Here is an 18,539-nt window from a genome sequence, read left to right on the forward strand (position 1 = left end):
TAATTAAGTAATCTATTTCTTTGGCTGCACCAGGTCTTAGTTGCAGCTGCAGGACTTTGATCTTTGTTGAGGCATGTGGGGTCTTTCAGTTGCCCAATTCTCATCGCAGCATATGGGATCTAGTTCCTTGACCAAGGACGGAACCCGGACCCCCTGCATTGGAAACATGAAGTCTTAGCCACTGACCCACCATGGCCCTGGCTTTGTTATTTATTAATTATATTACCTTGGCTTAAACCACTTAACCTTTTTGAGCCTCTTTCCTCATCTGTAAACTATAGATTATAATACTGTGCCTGTGGGACAGTTAAATTAGATAAGGAATGTAAAATACCTAGTATCACACATGGCAGACAATAGATAGAAACTTGTTATATCAGGTTGGATTTACAGTAAAATGAGCAAATCTTGTGTAGTTTCAGAAATGTCTCAAAAAGAAAAATCTCTAAATGCTAACAAAGAATAACCCTTCTTTCTTGGTAAAAACCAAACAAAATAATTTTGTAAATATTCACTGTGTGTAATGATGGATCCTGGCCTCATTGCTAAAAGTGTTTGGGGTATTTGCAGTGGTAAGGTGGCCAGGCAGCACCATTTCTGATTCTACTATAACTTTTGTTGACCTGTCCATGCTCTGAACTTACATAAATCTCTCTGAATCGTTGTTTCTCTTTGTTTGTTACATCTCCCAACACAGTAGTTAGGTGTGGCAGGGAGCCTCATAAGTCATAGAGCAGTGACATTATTTTAGGTTACTTTTTCCTTTACCCTGGCTTTAAATGTTATGGTCATTAAAGGTTTTATAAATGGTTGCTTACATACATGAAAGTGAAAATGTTAGTTGCTCAGTCATGTCTGACTCTTGGTGACCCCATGGACTGTAGCCTGCCATGTTCCTCTGTCCATAGGATTCTCCAGGCAAGAATACTGGAGTGGGTAACCATTCCCTTCTCCAAGGGATCTTCCCAACTCAGGGATCAAACCTGTGTCTCCTACATTGCAGGCAGATTCTTTACTGTGTGAGCCACCAGGGAAGCCTACACACGTATATTTTTACAAATATACTTACAGGCATATGCATCTATACTAATAATGATAATAAAATTAGCCAACATTCGTAAAGTTATGTTATATAAGCACCATCTTAAATGTTTTGTAACACGTGAACTCATTTAATAACAAAACACCATGAAGAGTTTGGGGTACTCTTACTTCCCTCATTTTATAGGTCAGGATACTGAGATGTGGAGAGATTAAATAACTTGTCTAATAAAGAACAGAACTGAGATTGAAGCCTGCAAGACTGATTGTAAAGTCCATGCTTTTAAATACTAAACTATAGGGCCTCCATGTGTAGGTAGATATATCTATCTATACGTGCACATTCTTGTGTATGAGTACGTAGAGAAAGACAAACATAAGAGGAAGACAAGAAAGTTGCTTAGTTCTAAACCTTGACTCATGAAATTAATGGTTATCTAGTTTGGACTTTTCTGAACATTTTTGTGCTATGAACTCTTTTGGCAATCTGGTGAACTTTGTGAACCCCGTTCTGAGAAACATGTATTTTAAGAGCTTAAATATTATGTAATAACAATCCAAAGAAAATCAGCTGTATCAAAATACAGTTATCAAAGTATTTTAAAATTATGATGTAGCAATATACTTATATTCTTTTTTTAATCAAATAAATAGCAAGATCTAGTGGCAGATGTAGCAACTATGATCATTTGAAAATAGCAATGAATGTAAATAATATTTTAAGATAGCTCAACAATGATAATGAGATAATATATAAAAATGTTTTGTAAAATCTCAGGTGCCCTCAAAATATATATCCCGCCCATGTTATTCTCATTTTATATCAGGACACTCAGCAGTTACGCAGTATAACTACACAGTTACAACTCAAACCAAGTTATTGGATTATGGATCCTATCTTCTTTCCATTGTTCCCATGTGGCCTCTATAAAAATAAGCAGATAGTTTTTAAATCACCACAATTGTCTTCCCAAGATTGTGACAATCCGAAAGGTATGAAGTAAAAAGCAGGTGAAAGGAGATAAATGCATCTTTGATGCCACACCAAGGTAACATTTTAGAACAAGCAAATAAGATATCTATAGAGAATGCTGAATTCACTTGTGTGGGACAGTATGACGCCATAGCTATTGTGTAGAGTGGCACAACTGTCACTACATATCACAGTCATTGCCTCTAAATGCTGGAGTTGGAGCTCTGGCTTCTGCACGTACCAGTCTGTACAGAGACTCTCCTGTTTCAGATAGTCTTAAAATAACTGACTGCCGCAGAGCAGTGGGTTTCCAGTCACGGTTCCAGCTCAGCTTCCTGAACTGTGTATAGACGGAGCACATGCAGAATGCCAGCCACAGTTGGTGGTGGATTAGAGGCTACCTCCACAGTTGCCAGAATAATTAAAACAACACAGCACACTAGCCAGCTGCATCCTATATTAGATCTCCCTGATAGGAATGCAAATTTAAGTGACTGCTGTCCAGTGAATACTAGTTTACATCATAAGCCCTTCATTTGTACAACATGTTGCAGTTACCAGACACTTCCAAACAATGAATCATCTCATTTCTTCATCAGAAGAAGCAGTGGTAGAGACTGGACAGGTATTAGATGAATGTTGTAACAAGGAAATGAAGGAAAGGAGTAGGGTAGCTAGATAAAGGAACAGGCCTTTATCAGCTACTCTCATTTAGCAGGAAGCTCAGAACCTAATGGGCTGCTCAGAACCTAATGGGCTGCTCACCACTTGGAAACTAGCCATAGAGCCACTATCCCCTTAAAGCAACTCAAAACAGGACCCAGGTGAGGAGGCTAAGGGCTGCTTTTTCTAGTCATACTGAGGGATACATGCTTTCAGCTGCCTCAGTTGCAGAAATGTTCCTTATAGGCACAGCATATTGGATGGTGATGACACAACCAAATTAAATCTTCCCTGTTGGAAAGTATAAAGATCAGTGACACAAAACCAAAGTATGTCAGGGGTTGAAGAGAAGCCTTGAAGTTTCCCTGTATCTTACAGCCGACTTTCTAAGAGTGAAGCAGCTGCCCTGGGATGCACAGTGACCTGTTGACCCCATGGTTCTGACTCCACTTTGGCCCTGAGAAATCTAATCAGTCAGGATTACCCCAATGTGTGCCGATTGCCTCCATTTCTCACATTCATTCTTATGACCACTGGTCCTGAATCCTCTTCCTTATTCAAACTTCTGAGGAAGGATGCTACTCTGCTGCTGCTAAGTCACTTCAGTCGTGTCCGACTCTGTGCGACCCCATAGGCGGCAGCCCACCAGGCTTCCCCGTTCCTGGGATTCTCCAGGCAAGAACACTGGAGTGGGGTGCCATTTCCTTCTCCAAAGCATGAAAGTGAAAAGTGACAGTGAAATGCTCAGTCATGTCCGACTCTGTGCAACCCCATGGACTGCAGCTTTCCAGGCTCCTCCGTCCATAGGATTTTCCAGGCAAGAGTACTGGAGTAGGGTGCCATTGCCTTCTCTGGGATGCTACTCTAGGAGGAAATTATTACATAAATTACCATTATCTTGCTAACAGTAAGCACTACTGTCTTTGCTTAATACTAACAAATAAGATGCGGATGAGAGTGTCTGTCAATTATGAAATACAGTAAGCTAGAGACTAGCATTTTTTCCAGTAGTCATGTATGGATGTGAGAGTTGGACTGTATAGAAAGCTGAGCACTGAAGAATTGATGCTTTTAAACTGATGTTGGAGAAGACTCTTGAGGGTCCCTTGGACTGCAAGGAGATCCAACCAGTCCATCCTAAAGGAAATCAGTCCTGAATATCCATTGGAAGGACTGATGCTGAAGCTGAAACTCCAGTACTTTGGGCACTTGATGCGAAGAACTGACTCATTTGAAAAGACCCTGATGCTGGGAAAGATTGAAGGTGGGAGGAGAAAGGGACACAGAGGATGAGATCGTTGGATGGCATCACTGACTTGATGGACATGAGTCTGAGTAAGCTCAGGGAGTTGGTGATGGACAGCGAGGCCTGGTGTGCTGCAGTCCATGGGGTCACATAGAGTCAGACACGACAGTGACTGAACTGAACTGATTCTCTGTGTCATTTTTCACTGTAGAAGAATCAAATGATAAAAGGAACACGCTCTACCTGTAATACATTTCAGTTCTGTTAATGAATGTGGGTTTAAATAAGTCCATATCTATAAATGCAGTGATAGAATCTCTGGAATCTTCTGGATTAAATATTGGAGGTCTTTGTATAGAGAATAATACCTAGCACTGAGTGACCACCCAGAAGACTTATGCATAGGGGCTTCTGTTATCAGATATGTTGAGTCAAATTCAAAACTTACCTCCATCTTCAAAACCGAGATTCTGAAACAGAACAAAAACTTGCCTCTTCCAGGAGTTGGGCTTCCCTGGTGGCTCAGCTGGTAAAGAATCTGCCTGCAATGTGGGAGACCTGAGTTCGATCCCTGAGTTGGGAAAATCCCCACTCCAGCATCCTGGCCTAGAGAAGTCCATGGACTGTATAGTCCATGGGATCGCAAAGAGTCAGACATGACTGATCGACTTAACACTTCACTTCCAGGAGTTACTGTACATGACCTGAGTATTTTGTAGTGAGTGTAGTGAAGTCACTCAGTCGTGTCTGATTCTTTGTTACCCTGTGGACTGTAGCCTATCAGGCTCCTCCGTCCATGGGATTTTCCAGGCAAGAGTACTGGAGTTGCCATTTCCTTCGTCAGGGGATCTTCCCGACCCAGGGATCGAACCCAGGTCTCCTACATTGTAGGCAGATGCTTTACTATATGAACCACCAGGAAGATGAGTATTTTGTAAGGCTCGTTCAAATTTCAAGAGCAGTTACCTTTCTGGCTTTATTAGCAGCATACAAGGAAACATGGATCAGCAAAATGAGTTATTGGAGAAGGTATGAGTACTTCTGGGTCCCAATACATCCAAGATTCAAATATATATTGAAATATTTAGAGCTAAAACAGCTTAGTTTCAGGCAAAAATAACTCAGACCAAAGCGTGACATGTTCTCTTTCTTCATTTAGCAATTGTATTTCCCCAAAGCAAATATTTTGTGTGGTCAATTTTCTTCCTCCGTTAGCAGTTCATGCTAAAACACCTTAAAAATAAGTGCCTTCCCTCATGCTCAACTCATATATGATTACCCTCAGTCAGTACGTGGATATCTGATCATTTGTGACGAAAGTAAATTTTTTTCACTTAAAGTGTTATGGTATCTTTTTTTGTTGTTTTAAAGTAAAGTTTATGGAGTTTTAATACAGTCAATACAGTCAATTTTACGCTTTTTCAGTCTGTAGTTACTTAATTTTAGCAAACATGTGGTCATGCAATTACCACCACAGTTAAGATGTAGAACAGGTCCATCACACCCCAAATTTGCCCATGTCCCTTCATCATCAATCTCTCCCCACATCTCAGCCCCTGGCTGCCCCTGGATACAACTGGTCTGTCTTCTGTCCCATAGTTTTACCTTTTCTAGAAACCCATGTAAATGAATCATACAATATGTATGTACCCTTTGAGACTGTGTTCTTTAACTTAGCATAATACATTTGAGATTTTTCCATGTTATTGAGTAGATTAGTACTTCATTCCTTTTTACTGCTGAGCAGTATTCTGTTGTATAGATGTACTTCAATTTCTCTTGTCATTTTCCAGTTGAAGGACAATTGAGATGTTTCCAGTTTTTAGTACTAGTAAATGAAGCTTTCATAAACATCCACATGCAGGTTTTTATGTGAACATAAGCCTTCATGTTTTTATTTCTCCTGTGTACTAAACACTCGATGAAATTATTGGGCCATGTAGTAAGTGTATATTTAACTTACTATGAAACTGGCAGACAGTTTTCCAGAGTGGCTGTAACGTTTATGGTACCAATCCTACCAGCAAAATCTGAGTTCTAGATTTTCCACATCCTCACCAAGAATTTGGTATTGACAGATTTGCTTTGGTTTTGGTTTAGCCTTTCTAATAGTCGCGTAGTAGTATCGCATTGTGGTTTGGATGTGTTATTTTCCTGTGTATTAATGATGTTGAGCATCTTCTCATATGCTTAATTGGTGAAATGTCTATTCAGACCATTTGGCCATCTTATAATTTCATTATCGGCTTTATTATTCACTTGTAAGAGTTCTTTATTCTGGATATATCGAAGGCTTTATTAGATATGTGTTTTACAAATATTTTCTCCAACTTTTTATGACTTGTGTTTTTATTTTCTTAACAGTGTCTTTCAAATGGAATTTTAAGTTTGGATGAAATTCAATCTATCAATTTTGTAAAGGACTATTCTTAGGTATCATCTCTAAGAAATTTTCACCTAACTCAAGGTTGCAAAGATCTTTTACCTTTGTTTGCCTCTAAAAGGTTTATGTAGTTATAGAGATTTTACATTTACATTTATTATTGATTTTTAGATAATTTTGTATATGGTAAAAAGTATAGGTTTTGGTTTGTTTTTTTGTTTTGTTTTTATATGTGGATATCCAATATTTTTAGTATCATTTGTTTAAAAAATTATCTATTGGTTTGCCTTTGCACCTTTATCAAAAACCAGTTGATCAAGGAGGGATAAATTAGGAGTTTGGGATTAAAATATACACAGTACTATATGTAAAATAGATAACCCGCAAGCATGTAGTAAAGTCCTCTCTCTTTTTTTAAAAAAAATCTTTTTATTGGTGTGCTTATACCATTTACCTATGTATATGTGTTCAGTCGCTCAGGCATGTCCGACTCTTTGTGACCCTATGGACTGTAGCCTGCCAGGCTCTTCTGTCCATGGGATGTCCCCAGCAAGAATACTGTTTCCTCCTCCAGGGGATTTTCCCAATCCAGGGATTGAACCTGCATCTCCTGCATAGCAGGCAGATTCTTTATTGCTGCATCACTAGGGAAGCCCCATTTACCTATAATTAATCATTAGGGTTAGAATTTAAGATTTCCAACTTATTATGCATTGTTTCCTGTTTTTCATTCCTCTTTTTTTTCCCATTCCTGTCTTCCTCTACATTTCTTGAATGTTTTTAACATTTCATTTTAATGTGTATGTAGTGGAAAGTATTGCGATCCACCATATCAGCATACATACAAATTTAAAATGTGCAATTCAATAGTTTTTTTCATATTCACAGAGTTGTATTGTACAAACATCACAACAATTGATTTTAGAAGAATTTCATTGTACCCCTATAACCACTATATCCTTTAGCTATCCTTAAACACTTTTTCTTTTCACTCCTGGTCTATGCAAGCACTTGATATAGAATTCTGTGTTAACAGTTCTTTCTCCTCCCCCTCAACACTTGGAAAATGTTGTGCCATTGCCTCTGGCTTCCATAGTTTCTTATGAGAAATACACTATAATTTGAATTTAGTCTTAAGAAATTTGCTTTTGACGGACTCAGTATGGATTTCTTTGGGTTTATTTTGTTGAGCTTTGCTCAACTATTTAAATTTGTAGGTCTATGTCTTTCACTAGATTTGGGCCATTTCTAGTCATTATTCCTTCAAATATGTTTTTAGCCTCTCTTTTTCCTCTCTTTCTGGGGCTCTGATGATATGAATGGTAGAAACTTTGTTATTGTCCCACAGAGCCCTGGAACTCTGTTGATTCTTTCTATCTTTTCTATCAGTTGTTCAGACTGAATAATTTCTGTTGGTCTGTCATCAAGTTCTGTGATTCTTTCTTTTGTCATTTCCATTCTGCTATTGTGCCTATTTAATGTGATTTTTAGTTCTTTTATTTGGTTTTTTACTTATTTTAAAAATGGTATTATTGTGATATTTTCATTGGATTCATCGCTTTTAAATTTTTAGTTAGTTCTTTTTTTTTCTTTTTTGGACTTCACTGGATCTTTGCTGCTGCATGTAGGTTTTCTCTAGCTATGGTGCACAGGCTTCTTATTACACTGGCTTTTCTTGTTGCACGGCATAGGCTCCATGACACACGGGCTCTAGTAGTTGCAGCGTGCTGGCTCTAGAGTGTGGGCTTAGTAGTTGTGGTACACGGGCTTAGTTGCCCCACAACCTGTGGGATTTTCCTGGACCAGGGGTTGAACCTGTGTCCCCTGCATTAGCAGATGGATTCTTAACCACTGGACCACCAGAGAAGTCCCACCGAGTTCATCTTTATGTTTTTTCTCATTGTTGAGGCTTTGGATTTTTCCATTTGCTTCAATAGCATTTGTAGTTGCTTATCAGACTTTTTATGACAGCTGCTTTAAAATCTTTGTCAGCTAATTCTAATATCTGTACCATCACAATTTTGGTGCCTGTTTATTACCTTATTTAATATTTCCTGATGTTTGGTTTGTCTAGTAATTTTGGATTATATCTTGAACATTTTGTGTATTATGGTAAAGACTCTGAATCCTCTTTAAATCTCCTATTTTAGTAAACTGATAATCTGTTTAGGTTAGAATGAACATTTTGTTCCAATTTTGTGGACTGTGGTTCAAATGTCAAACTTTTTCAAAGCTCTTGCAAGTTATTTTCTGGTCTGCCCCACTTTTGTAATACCCTGGCCAATTTAGAACCTGGGGAGTATTCCACTAAGAGTTCAATTCTCAAAGCTTTTTCTATTTTAACTTTGGTCAGTTCTATACATGATCTACTAAAAGTTATCCATGGCATTATGCACTGATATAAAGAACTGCTTTCTCTATCTTCCTCCTTTCTTTTCTCCACTGTCTAGTTGAGAAGGGATAAGGTAACACCTCATTGCTATCCTTTGCCTGATTCAGGGCATAATGCTTCATAGGGCTCCTTCCCCACAGTCTCTGCAGTATCAGATGGAAAGGAAAAGAGGTACAGTTTGTTGTCCCATGTGCTTTGAATAGAGGAAGTTAGTCAAAAGATTTCAGTGCTGCTGAGCTACTGTTGTCCTGATGTTTTGACTGGAGACAATGGGCTTATTGGGGAATTTTGTGAATGTGCCTCTGGTGTTTCTGGTGTTCTGGCTACTTTAGCACCCAGGCTGTCTCTATATATAGGAGGCAAAAAAAACCCAAAGCTGAGAACTCAACACCAGATTGTTCCTGGAGTTTCATTGTTCTCTAACCAATTTGCCTTCCTTTCACCACCTTTCATTTAATTTTCCTGGAGTGTTTAGTTTTAATTAGCAGGAGGATTATGTGCTTGTACCTTATTGTCTAGAACAGAAAGTCAATCATGACTCATTTTTGTAGTGCTCAGAAACATACCACAATGCCCAGTGTATGGTCTACATTAAATAAGTATTTTTTTTTTTGACAAAGAGGAAGGGAGGAAAAAAATAACCTCATATCTCAAAATGTTAATTTAGTATAACATAGTAGTTAAGAACATACTGCTTAAAGTCAACACTCAGTTTGAATTTTAGCTTCACCATCTACTTTCAGTGTAAGGTGAAAAAGTTACCCAACTCCTCTGAGTCTCAATTTCCTGTAATATAGGTATGGGGGTTCAATCTCTGGGTTGGGAAGATCTGCTGGAGAAGGAAATGGCAACCCACTCCAGTACTCTTGCCTGGAAAATCCCATGGACGGAGGAGCCTGGTAGGTTACAGTCCAAGGGGTCGCAAAGAGTCGGACACGACTGAGCAACTTATGACTATGACTATGACTGTCTCTCTCATAGGGTGAGTAAAACTGAGGTAGTATATTTAATGCATTTACCCCAGTACTTGATAAGAAACAGATAGTAAATATAGTTCCTAGTTATATTAGTGATAACAACAATAATTATCAAATATCGCTATTTGTTTCTTATCCTCACAGGGAACTCTGCCCTTAAAGACAAAGAAGATCAATTTGGGAGAACACCACTTATGTATTGTGTGTTGGCTGACAGACTGGATTGTGCAGATACTCTGCTGAAGGCAGGAGCAGATGTTAATAAAACTGACCATAGCCAGAGAACTGCCCTCCATCTTGCAGCTCAAAAGGTGAGAAGTCAAATTATTGTGAAGAGTAAACCTTCTTTGTGGTATTTGTAAATTGATTAGTGGAACTGTGCAATGGACAGATGGTAAAGAAATCTCCAGTTTATAACTTTATTTTCATATGTTTTCTCAAAAAAATGCAGTCTTTAAACTGCAGAGAGTAAGCACAGATAACCATCACTTATTCAAGTTCCTCAAGCAATGAAGTTTATTTTCTTATCTAAGATTAAGCTGGGGAAAAGGGAGTAAAATTATATGGATAGTATGATTGGACTATGTTAAACTATATTTCAAGTCAGTTTATGCATTGGAAAAGGCAAAGAAAGAAAGAAAACTACCACACACTAAATTGTCAGTAGTGGTTGGGTTTGAGAATTTCCTGGAGGTTCAGTGGCTAGGACTCTGAGCTTCCATTGCAGGGAGCATGGGTTTGATCCTTGGTCAGGAACTAGCTGCAGTCCATGGGGTCTCGAAGAGTTGGACACGACTGAGCAACTTCACTTTCACTTTTCACTTTCATGCATTGGAGAAGGAAATGGCAGGCAACCCACTCTAGTGTTCTCACCTGGAGAATCCCAGGGGCGGGGAGCCTGGTGGGCTGCCGTCTTATGGGGTTGCATAGAGTCGGACACGACTGAAGCAACTTAGCAGCAGCAGCAGGAACTAAGATCCCAGAAGCCATACACATGAAGCACAGCCTGAAAATAATAATTGTCAGTAGTGTTTGGATTGAAATAATGGGAATATATATGAATTTTAGTACTTCTCACTGTTTAAAATGTTTTCCTTAGTGAGTGTTACTTTTACAATAAAAAGCTGTAGTCTTATAAAATATGTGGCATTAGAGCATAAAAGAAATTTATTTTCTGAAATGTATTTTCAGTTTTTTTAAAATCTAAAACTATATTGCTAGTATAAATTATTTCAAATTTTTAAAGGCTTGTTAACAGCTCAGCTTTTTTAGGATTAAGCATATCAAAAAAATTTTTTAATGGGAAGCTTCTAAACTTATTTGAAGATTTTATTTACCTGAAAACAGTTTTTCTCACCATGAAATTTTGGTCTGTAAAATGTATTTCTGGTGCCTGGTATTTTTCTCTCTGTTATTTTAGATACGTATTTTTGGAACAGAAAGCAATGAAAATTAGTTAGATCCAGCAGAAACTATTAGTTATTTCCCATTAAAAAATGTGAACCAGATATAGCTGATTAATTGAGGGGTTAGAAAAATACCTTTTCATTAGTTGAAAGCATAAAAAAAGATTGACATTAAGGTGTACTTCTGAATATGCTGGTTATATGCTCTTATCAATTGGGTCTGTCAGGTTATTTCCAAAGTTATTGCTCTTGAATTTGCTTTTCATTACAGTAATTTAAAAGAATTCTCCCTCATTTTCAATCTCTCTTTTAACTACTGCTGAGGTATCTATAACCTTTCACCTAAGCTTGTCAGCTGTTAAAAGTATTCAGTCAGGAAGGGTAACTCTATTTAACTTGTTATCATAAAAAAGTAAACATTTCAGATTGGGAATAGCCCCAGTATTAAGAATTTAATACACTTTAGATTTTTTTCATGTGATTCATTTAGGTTTAAAACTCAACTTCAAAAATGTAAGAGGAAACTAATTGCACATTAAATGAATCATGCGAGAGAAAAAAGAGTTTAAGTTGATGATCCAATCATGTGACATTCTGTAGAGGTACAATGTGAAAAAGTTAAAAGGGGAGTGCACAGCCAGTCACGGGAATTGTTCAGTCTCTCAGTGAGATGCAGCACATCGTTTCCGTTTGCTTTTTGTTTCTCCTTTATTTTTTTTTGGTAGTGATTTCTTTAGTGTCAAAGAATAAATAGAACTATGATTTACATGTCACAGTTTACATAACTGATTTTTATAAATAACAACTTTCACAGTCTCACAGCTATCTGATAATTATGCATGTCCCCCCTCTCTGTGTTGCTGTGTGTTTTTGTGTGTTTGCCAAAAGTCATAATACATCTTTAAGTTATACTAGCATTAGTAGAATACTAGTTAAGTTATACTGGTATTAGTAGAATTTCCAGAATAAGGATGATAATCATTCTTTAATACTCTACTCTGCCCACATCAAACCTGGGTGTTGTGTTTGGTTTTGTGTGTCATGCAAAAGCACCATTATTTAGAACCAGAGATAGTATAGTTCAAGCAGGAATAAGATGGTGGAGGATCTAGAAATAATTTTCAAAAATGGTTGGAGATGTCGCAGGTCTGTAGCCCAACCTGCCTTTCAGCAGTCACAGACACAAATTCTCTTTAGAGAAAATAGCTTCACCTTAAACTTCCCATATATATTCAGTTCAGTTCAGTCACTCAGTCGTGTCCAACTCTTTGCAACCCCATGGACTGCAGCACACCAGGCCTCCTTGTCCATCACCAACTCCCTGAGTTTACTCAAACTCATGTCCATTGAGTCGGGGATGCTATTCAACCATCTCATCCTCTGTCATTCCCTTCTCCTCCTGCCCATATAAATTAAAACAGACCAAATATGATCTCTCAGTGAAAAATCACCAAACACATAGGGAAGCGATGTACTGTCAAGGAGAGTCAATGGAAACAATAAACAAATTTCTATTAAAAACACAATATAAAGTAACCAGATGGAATATTTAATGGAATATTTAAAGATACATAAAAAAGAAATATTTAAAGATATAGAAAAGGAAATCATAGTAAAGAGCTACCAACCAGACACTTTCGTGACTAAGAATAAGTTCTCACCATGAACCCCTATTTTTGAACAGCTCATCTGCCAAAAGCATCTGAAAACTTAACAAATATATTGTTTGAAGACATCAGAAACAGTCAGCACAGGCAGGATCATTCAGAGAAGGGAAGCTTGTGAAATTAGCTCCACATTCATCCTGGCTTTTTCCTTTAAGGCATTTTCCAAGTTGGAATGTAAAAGAATGCAGCCCTAGCAGGAAGCAGGATTCTTAGAAAGATGGAAAAATCCAGGTGGAGTTTGGTGTTAGCAGTAGCTGGAACTTGAAAAGCAAACCCTGAAAACCTGAGTACAGATTCCTCACAAGTCATTAGCAGCTACTTTGGAAGAGGATAAGAATGGAGGTACATAAAAGCTATTATAGTTCAGGCCAAGAGAGAGGAAGAGTTGGATCCAGGAGATGCTCTGTATCATGTTTATACACCTAGTAGTTGTTGTTCAGTTGCTCAGTCGTGTCTCTTTGCAATCCCATAGACTGCAGCACTCCAGGCTTCCTTATCCTTCACCAACTCCTGGACCTTGCTCAAACTCATGTCCATCGAGTCAGTGATGCCATCCAACATTCTCATCCTCTGTCATCCCTTTCTCCTCCTGCTTTCAGTCTTTCCCAGCTTGAGGGTCTTTTCTAACAAATCAGCTCTTTGTATCAGCTGGCCAAAGTACTGGAGCTTCAGCTTCAGCCTCAGTCCTTCCAATGAATATTCAGGACTGATTTCCTTTAGGATTGGCTGGTTTGATCTTGCAGTTCAAGGTACTCTCAAGAGTCTTCTCCAACACAACAGTTCAAAATCATCAATTCTTCGATGTTTAGCTTTCTTTATGATCCAATTCTCACATCTAAACACGGCTACTGGAAAAACCATAGCTTTGACTATATAGACAGACCTTTGTGGGCAACGAAATGTCTCTGCTTTTTAATATGCTGTGTGGGTTGGTCATAGCAGGTGTCTTTTAATTTCATGGCTGCAATCACCATCTGCAGTGATTTTGGAGCCCAAGAAAAGAAAGTCTCTGTTGCCACTGTTTCCCCATCTATTTGCCATGAAGTCATGGGACCAGTTGCCATGATCTTAGTTTTTTGAATGTTGAGTTTTAAGCCAGTTTTTTCACTCTGCTCTTTCACCTTCATCAAGAGACTCTTTAGTTCCTCTTTGCTTTGTGACATTAGGGTGGTGTCATCTACATATTTGAGGTTATTGATATTTCTCCCGGCATTCTTGATTCCAGCTTGTGCTTCATCCAGCCCAGGATTTCGCATGATGTACTCTGCATAGAAGTTAAATAAGCAGGGTGACAGTATACAGCCTTAACATATTCCTTTCCCAATTTGGAACCAGTCTGTTGTTCCATGTCTGGTTCTAACTGTTGTTTCTTGACCTGCATATAGATTTCACAGGAGGCAGGTCAGGTGGTCTGGTATCCCCATCTTTTTAAGAATGTTCCACAGTTTGTTGTTGTGATCCACACAGTCAAAGGCTTTAGCGTAGTCAAGGAAGCAGAAGTAGATATTTTTCTGGAATTCTCTTACTTTTTCTATGATCCAGCGAGTGTTGGCAGTTTGATCTCTGGTTCCTTTACGTTTTCTAAGTCTGTCTTGAACATCTGGAAGTTCTCAGTTCACATACTGTTTGAAGCCTTCCTTGGAGAATTTTGAGTACTACTGTGCTAGCATGTAAAATGATGGCAATTGTATGGTAGTTTTAACATTCTTTGGCATTGCCTTTCTTTGTGATTGGAATGAAACTGACCTTTTCCAGTCCTGTGGCCACTGCTGAGTTTTCCAAATTTGCTGGCATATTAAGTATAATGCTTTAACAGCATCATCTAGAGAGAATATTAAAAAATGAATAATATGTCTGCTATAAATAAGTACTGTCGATACTGAGCCCTATTAAACTTCACATCCCTTTGTTTAGTGAAGTTATCTGATATTTTGGATACCAAATATTCTTTTCAAGTATTGTCTGTCTTAATTCTATTATCTGTGAACTCAAAAGTGCTACTTATGTAACATTGATATTCATATATATGTGCATGCATGCATACGTTCAACATATGTTAAAAACTTACTGTATAACAGGCATTGTGCTAGGCCTTGGAATGCAAAGATGAAAGACATGATTCCTGCTCTTAAACTGCTCACAAACACCATGGATAAAGATATTAAATAACAAAAAAGATATTCAGTAACAAAGTCGGCCTATCTACTGTAAAGTATATATACTTACATGTGATATTAATTTACCTAAGTGTTTTGTAAATCTCAACAGCCATAACATGTAAGTAGTCATTGCTATTATTACTGACCCAAAGATTAACCATTTTCATATATTATTTATTATGGTTTTGGGTTTTTTGTGATAATAAACTATGTTGTGGTATCTTAGGTTGATTAATAGCAAAATCTCATGTTTGCGTAGCCTCTCATTCATATCTCTATTGGAGCCTCACTGTCTCACATGTGTGATAATTATTACTTACTTGTGTCTTTCCCACCAGATTGGAGTTCCAGATGAGAGACTTGTTTTATTTATTTTTGAATCCCCCAGAATCTAGCACAGTGTCTGATTTGTCTTGGTTGAATGAATGAATACATTTTGTGTTACTTATATAGAAAGTCATTATTAATACAAATGCTAGACATTTTGTTTGTTAGAAACATCCAATTTCAAAATTCATATGTATGATAAAAGCTTATTGAACTGTGTTGATTGACTTAGTTATTCTGACACATACTTTTCTGGAAACAAATTACTATTAGTCCAAGCAGCTAAGGAAATTATACACATGAGAATAAAATTAATCTCAATATACTGTATGTTTGTACCTAGTTGGTTTTTCATTTAGCTCACTCAGTTTAATCCAAGAAAGAAATCAATCATACCTTTTCTGGGTTTCTCACAAAAGATATCTGTTAGAAATGTTTTGATTCAGGGAAGCTACTGTTTCTCTGATTTCAACAGATACATTTATTTATTGATAAGGATTAAAAGAAAACTTTAGCAATCTCACTAAATGTCAATAATTATGCATTTTTAATCTTCCAGGAGGTTATTAATTTGGCTTCAAGAAGATGAATATTACGCACCCACTTTGAAAAATTATATCATGTTAAATAGACAAATTAAAGAAGCCTCAGGTTGTGGTTGAGTGTTCCTTTTTTATTCATAAAAGAGAATTCTCAATTCATCTCTGAAAACTAAATATTAATTTTCAGTTTTAAAAATATGTTTGCATGTTAATGCTTTAAAAAGTAAAGGAGAAAAGTAGAATACCTCTGAAACCTTTCTGGAAAACTTAACACCAACAGCATTTGGTTTCGTTATCTTACACTCATATACAGATGTCTCTGTATACTTGAGACATATGCACTACTATATATGTGTTATACCTCATTAAAAATCTATTATAAAAAAATGGTAAAATATCCAGAACTTTGTGACTGTTATTTGTAGTTCACCAAAAGGAGAATGGAAGCAAGAATGATTCCTAGCCTAGACTTTTTTGTTATTATTCATTGTTATAATTTCTTAATTTTAATTTTATATTGGAGTTAGTTGATTAACAATATTGTGTTAGTTTCAAGTGTACAGCAAAGTTATACAGTTATACATACACATGTATCTGTTCTTTTTCAAATTCTTTTCCCATTTAGGTTATTATGGAGTACTGAGCAGAGTTCCCTGTGCTATCCAGTAGGTCCTTGTTTGGTTATCTGTTTTAAATATAGCAATATGTATGTGTCAGTCCCAAAATCCTAATCTATCCCTCCCTCCACCACCCCTCCCCTACAGTAACCCCAAGTTCCTTCTCTAAGTCTGTGCGTCTATTTCTGTTTTGTAAACAAAATCATTTGTATCATTTTTTCAGATTCTGCATGTAAGTGATGTAATATGATATTTGTCTTTCTCTGTCTGATATTTGTATGTAATCTCCAGGTCCATCCATGTTCCTGCAAATGGCATTATTTCTTTTTTTATAGCTGAGTAGTATTCCATTGTATATATGTACCTATGTATGGACCACATCTTCTTTATCCATTCATTTATCGATGGACATTTAGATTGCTTCTATGCTTTGGCTACTGTAAACAGTGATGAAATGAACATTGGGGTGCATGTCTCCTTTTGAACCATGTTTTTCTCTGGATATCTTCTCAGGAGAGTGGGATTGCTGGGTCATATGGTAACTCTATTTTTAGTTCCTTAAGGACTCTCCATACTGTTCTCCATAGCAGCTGTACCAATTTACATTCCCACCAATGGTGTAGGAGGGTTCCATTTTCTTCATACCCTCTCTATCATTTATTGTTTATAGACTTTTTAATGATGGCCATTTTGCCCAATGTGAGGTGATTATCTCGTTGTAGTTTTGATTTGCATGTCGCTAATAATTAGCGATGTTGAGCATCTTCTCATGTGCCTCTTGGCCATCTGTATGTCTTCCTTGGAGAAATGTCTGTTTAGATGTTCTGTCCATTTGTTGATTGGGTTATTTGTTTCTGGCCTAGACTTTTAAGCACTCAGGTCACATTCCCCCAGCCTTCACCTCAGGAGCTATTTGGAAGCCTTGTATCTATGCTGTAATCCAGTGGTTCTTAAATATGAGCACACAGCAAGATGACCTGGAGTGTTTAGTGGGTGCTCCCAGGCATCTCTGTGGCTGTATTCACTCAGTCTGTTTAAAACCAATTTAATAAGTGCCCACTCTCCCACAAACTATAGCCAGTGGATATCTGAAGTGTAAGCAAATGGGGTTTTAGCTCTTGGTGTGCTTCAGGTGGCTCAGTAATAAAAGAATCTGCCTGCCAGTGCAGGAGACACAGGTTCGATCTCTGTGTCAGGAAGATCCCCTGGAGGAGGAAATGGCAGCTCACTCCAGTATTCTTGCCTGGAAGAATCCCATGGAGAGAGGAATCTAGTGGACTCCAGTCCATAGGGTTGCATAGAGTCAAACACTGATGAGCCACTAAGTACATGCTTCTAAAAGAAGTCACCAAAAGGCATTTGCAATGCCCACATTACCTAGAAAGTCTGAGCTTATAAAACCCTTATATTCTGGAATGTTAATGATTGCTCAAGACCACCTCTGGACTGAGATGGGCTACGTTAACAACCTTTATGTATTATTCCATTTGACTTCAGCCTTAGCTAAGCTGCCTTTTCTGGGCAGAGAGTCTTAACCTGAAAAATCTTAGCTTCATTACATTCTAACTTCTTAGGTTTTCAAGCCAGTATCAAGTTTGTCCTCTTCTGAGTATTTAGAAACTATATTTAAACCTGTCTGCTGGTTTTCTAGTTTAGAACCTGATTTCAGATAATTAGGGTCTTTGACTTGAGTGTTCCAACCAAATGAGTGTTTCAACCAAAACCAAGATTGGTCTATTTTTAAACAAATCTGAGAATTGAAATAAAAGCCTGTCCATTCTTTAATACTTTGACTATAGTTAATGCACTTCTACTTTCATAGTTACAAGGAACAAAATGTCAGCAAATCTTGATAGATATCACTACTTCTGAGTTGTTCTAACATAGTACAGCTCTAGTACTTTGGCCACCTGATGCAAAGAGCTGACTCATTGGAAAAGACCCTGATACTGGGAAAGATTGAGGGCAGAAGAGAAGGGGTTGACAGAGGATGAGATGGTTGAATGGCCTCATCGACTCAGTGGATGTGAATTTGAGCAAGTTCCGGGAAATAGTGAAGGACAGGTAAGCCTGGCATGCTGCAGTTCATGGAGTCGCAAAGAGTTGGACAGGACTTAGCAACGGAACAACCATAACAATGTAGTTC

At 37.6% G+C, this 18,539-nt stretch overlaps 1 protein-coding gene across 4 annotated transcripts in view; it reads left to right on the forward strand.

Moving 5' to 3' along the window:
- INVS (inversin) overlaps positions 1-18,539 on the forward strand; it is a 132,564-nt gene that overhangs the window by 8,429 nt on the left and 105,596 nt on the right. For all 4 annotated transcript variants that reach the window (XM_040239054.1, XM_040239040.1, XM_040239070.1 and 1 more), the window contains exon 3: positions 9,820-9,986. In XM_040239054.1, the coding sequence (XP_040094988.1) occupies positions 9,820-9,986 (167 nt within the window). The remainder of the gene's footprint in view (positions 1-9,819; positions 9,987-18,539) is intronic.

This window comes from Oryx dammah, unplaced genomic scaffold (assembly GCF_014754425.2).
Source record: "Oryx dammah isolate SB20612 unplaced genomic scaffold, SCBI_Odam_1.1 HiC_scaffold_1, whole genome shotgun sequence".
NCBI classification, from domain to species: domain Eukaryota; kingdom Metazoa; phylum Chordata; class Mammalia; order Artiodactyla; family Bovidae; genus Oryx; species Oryx dammah.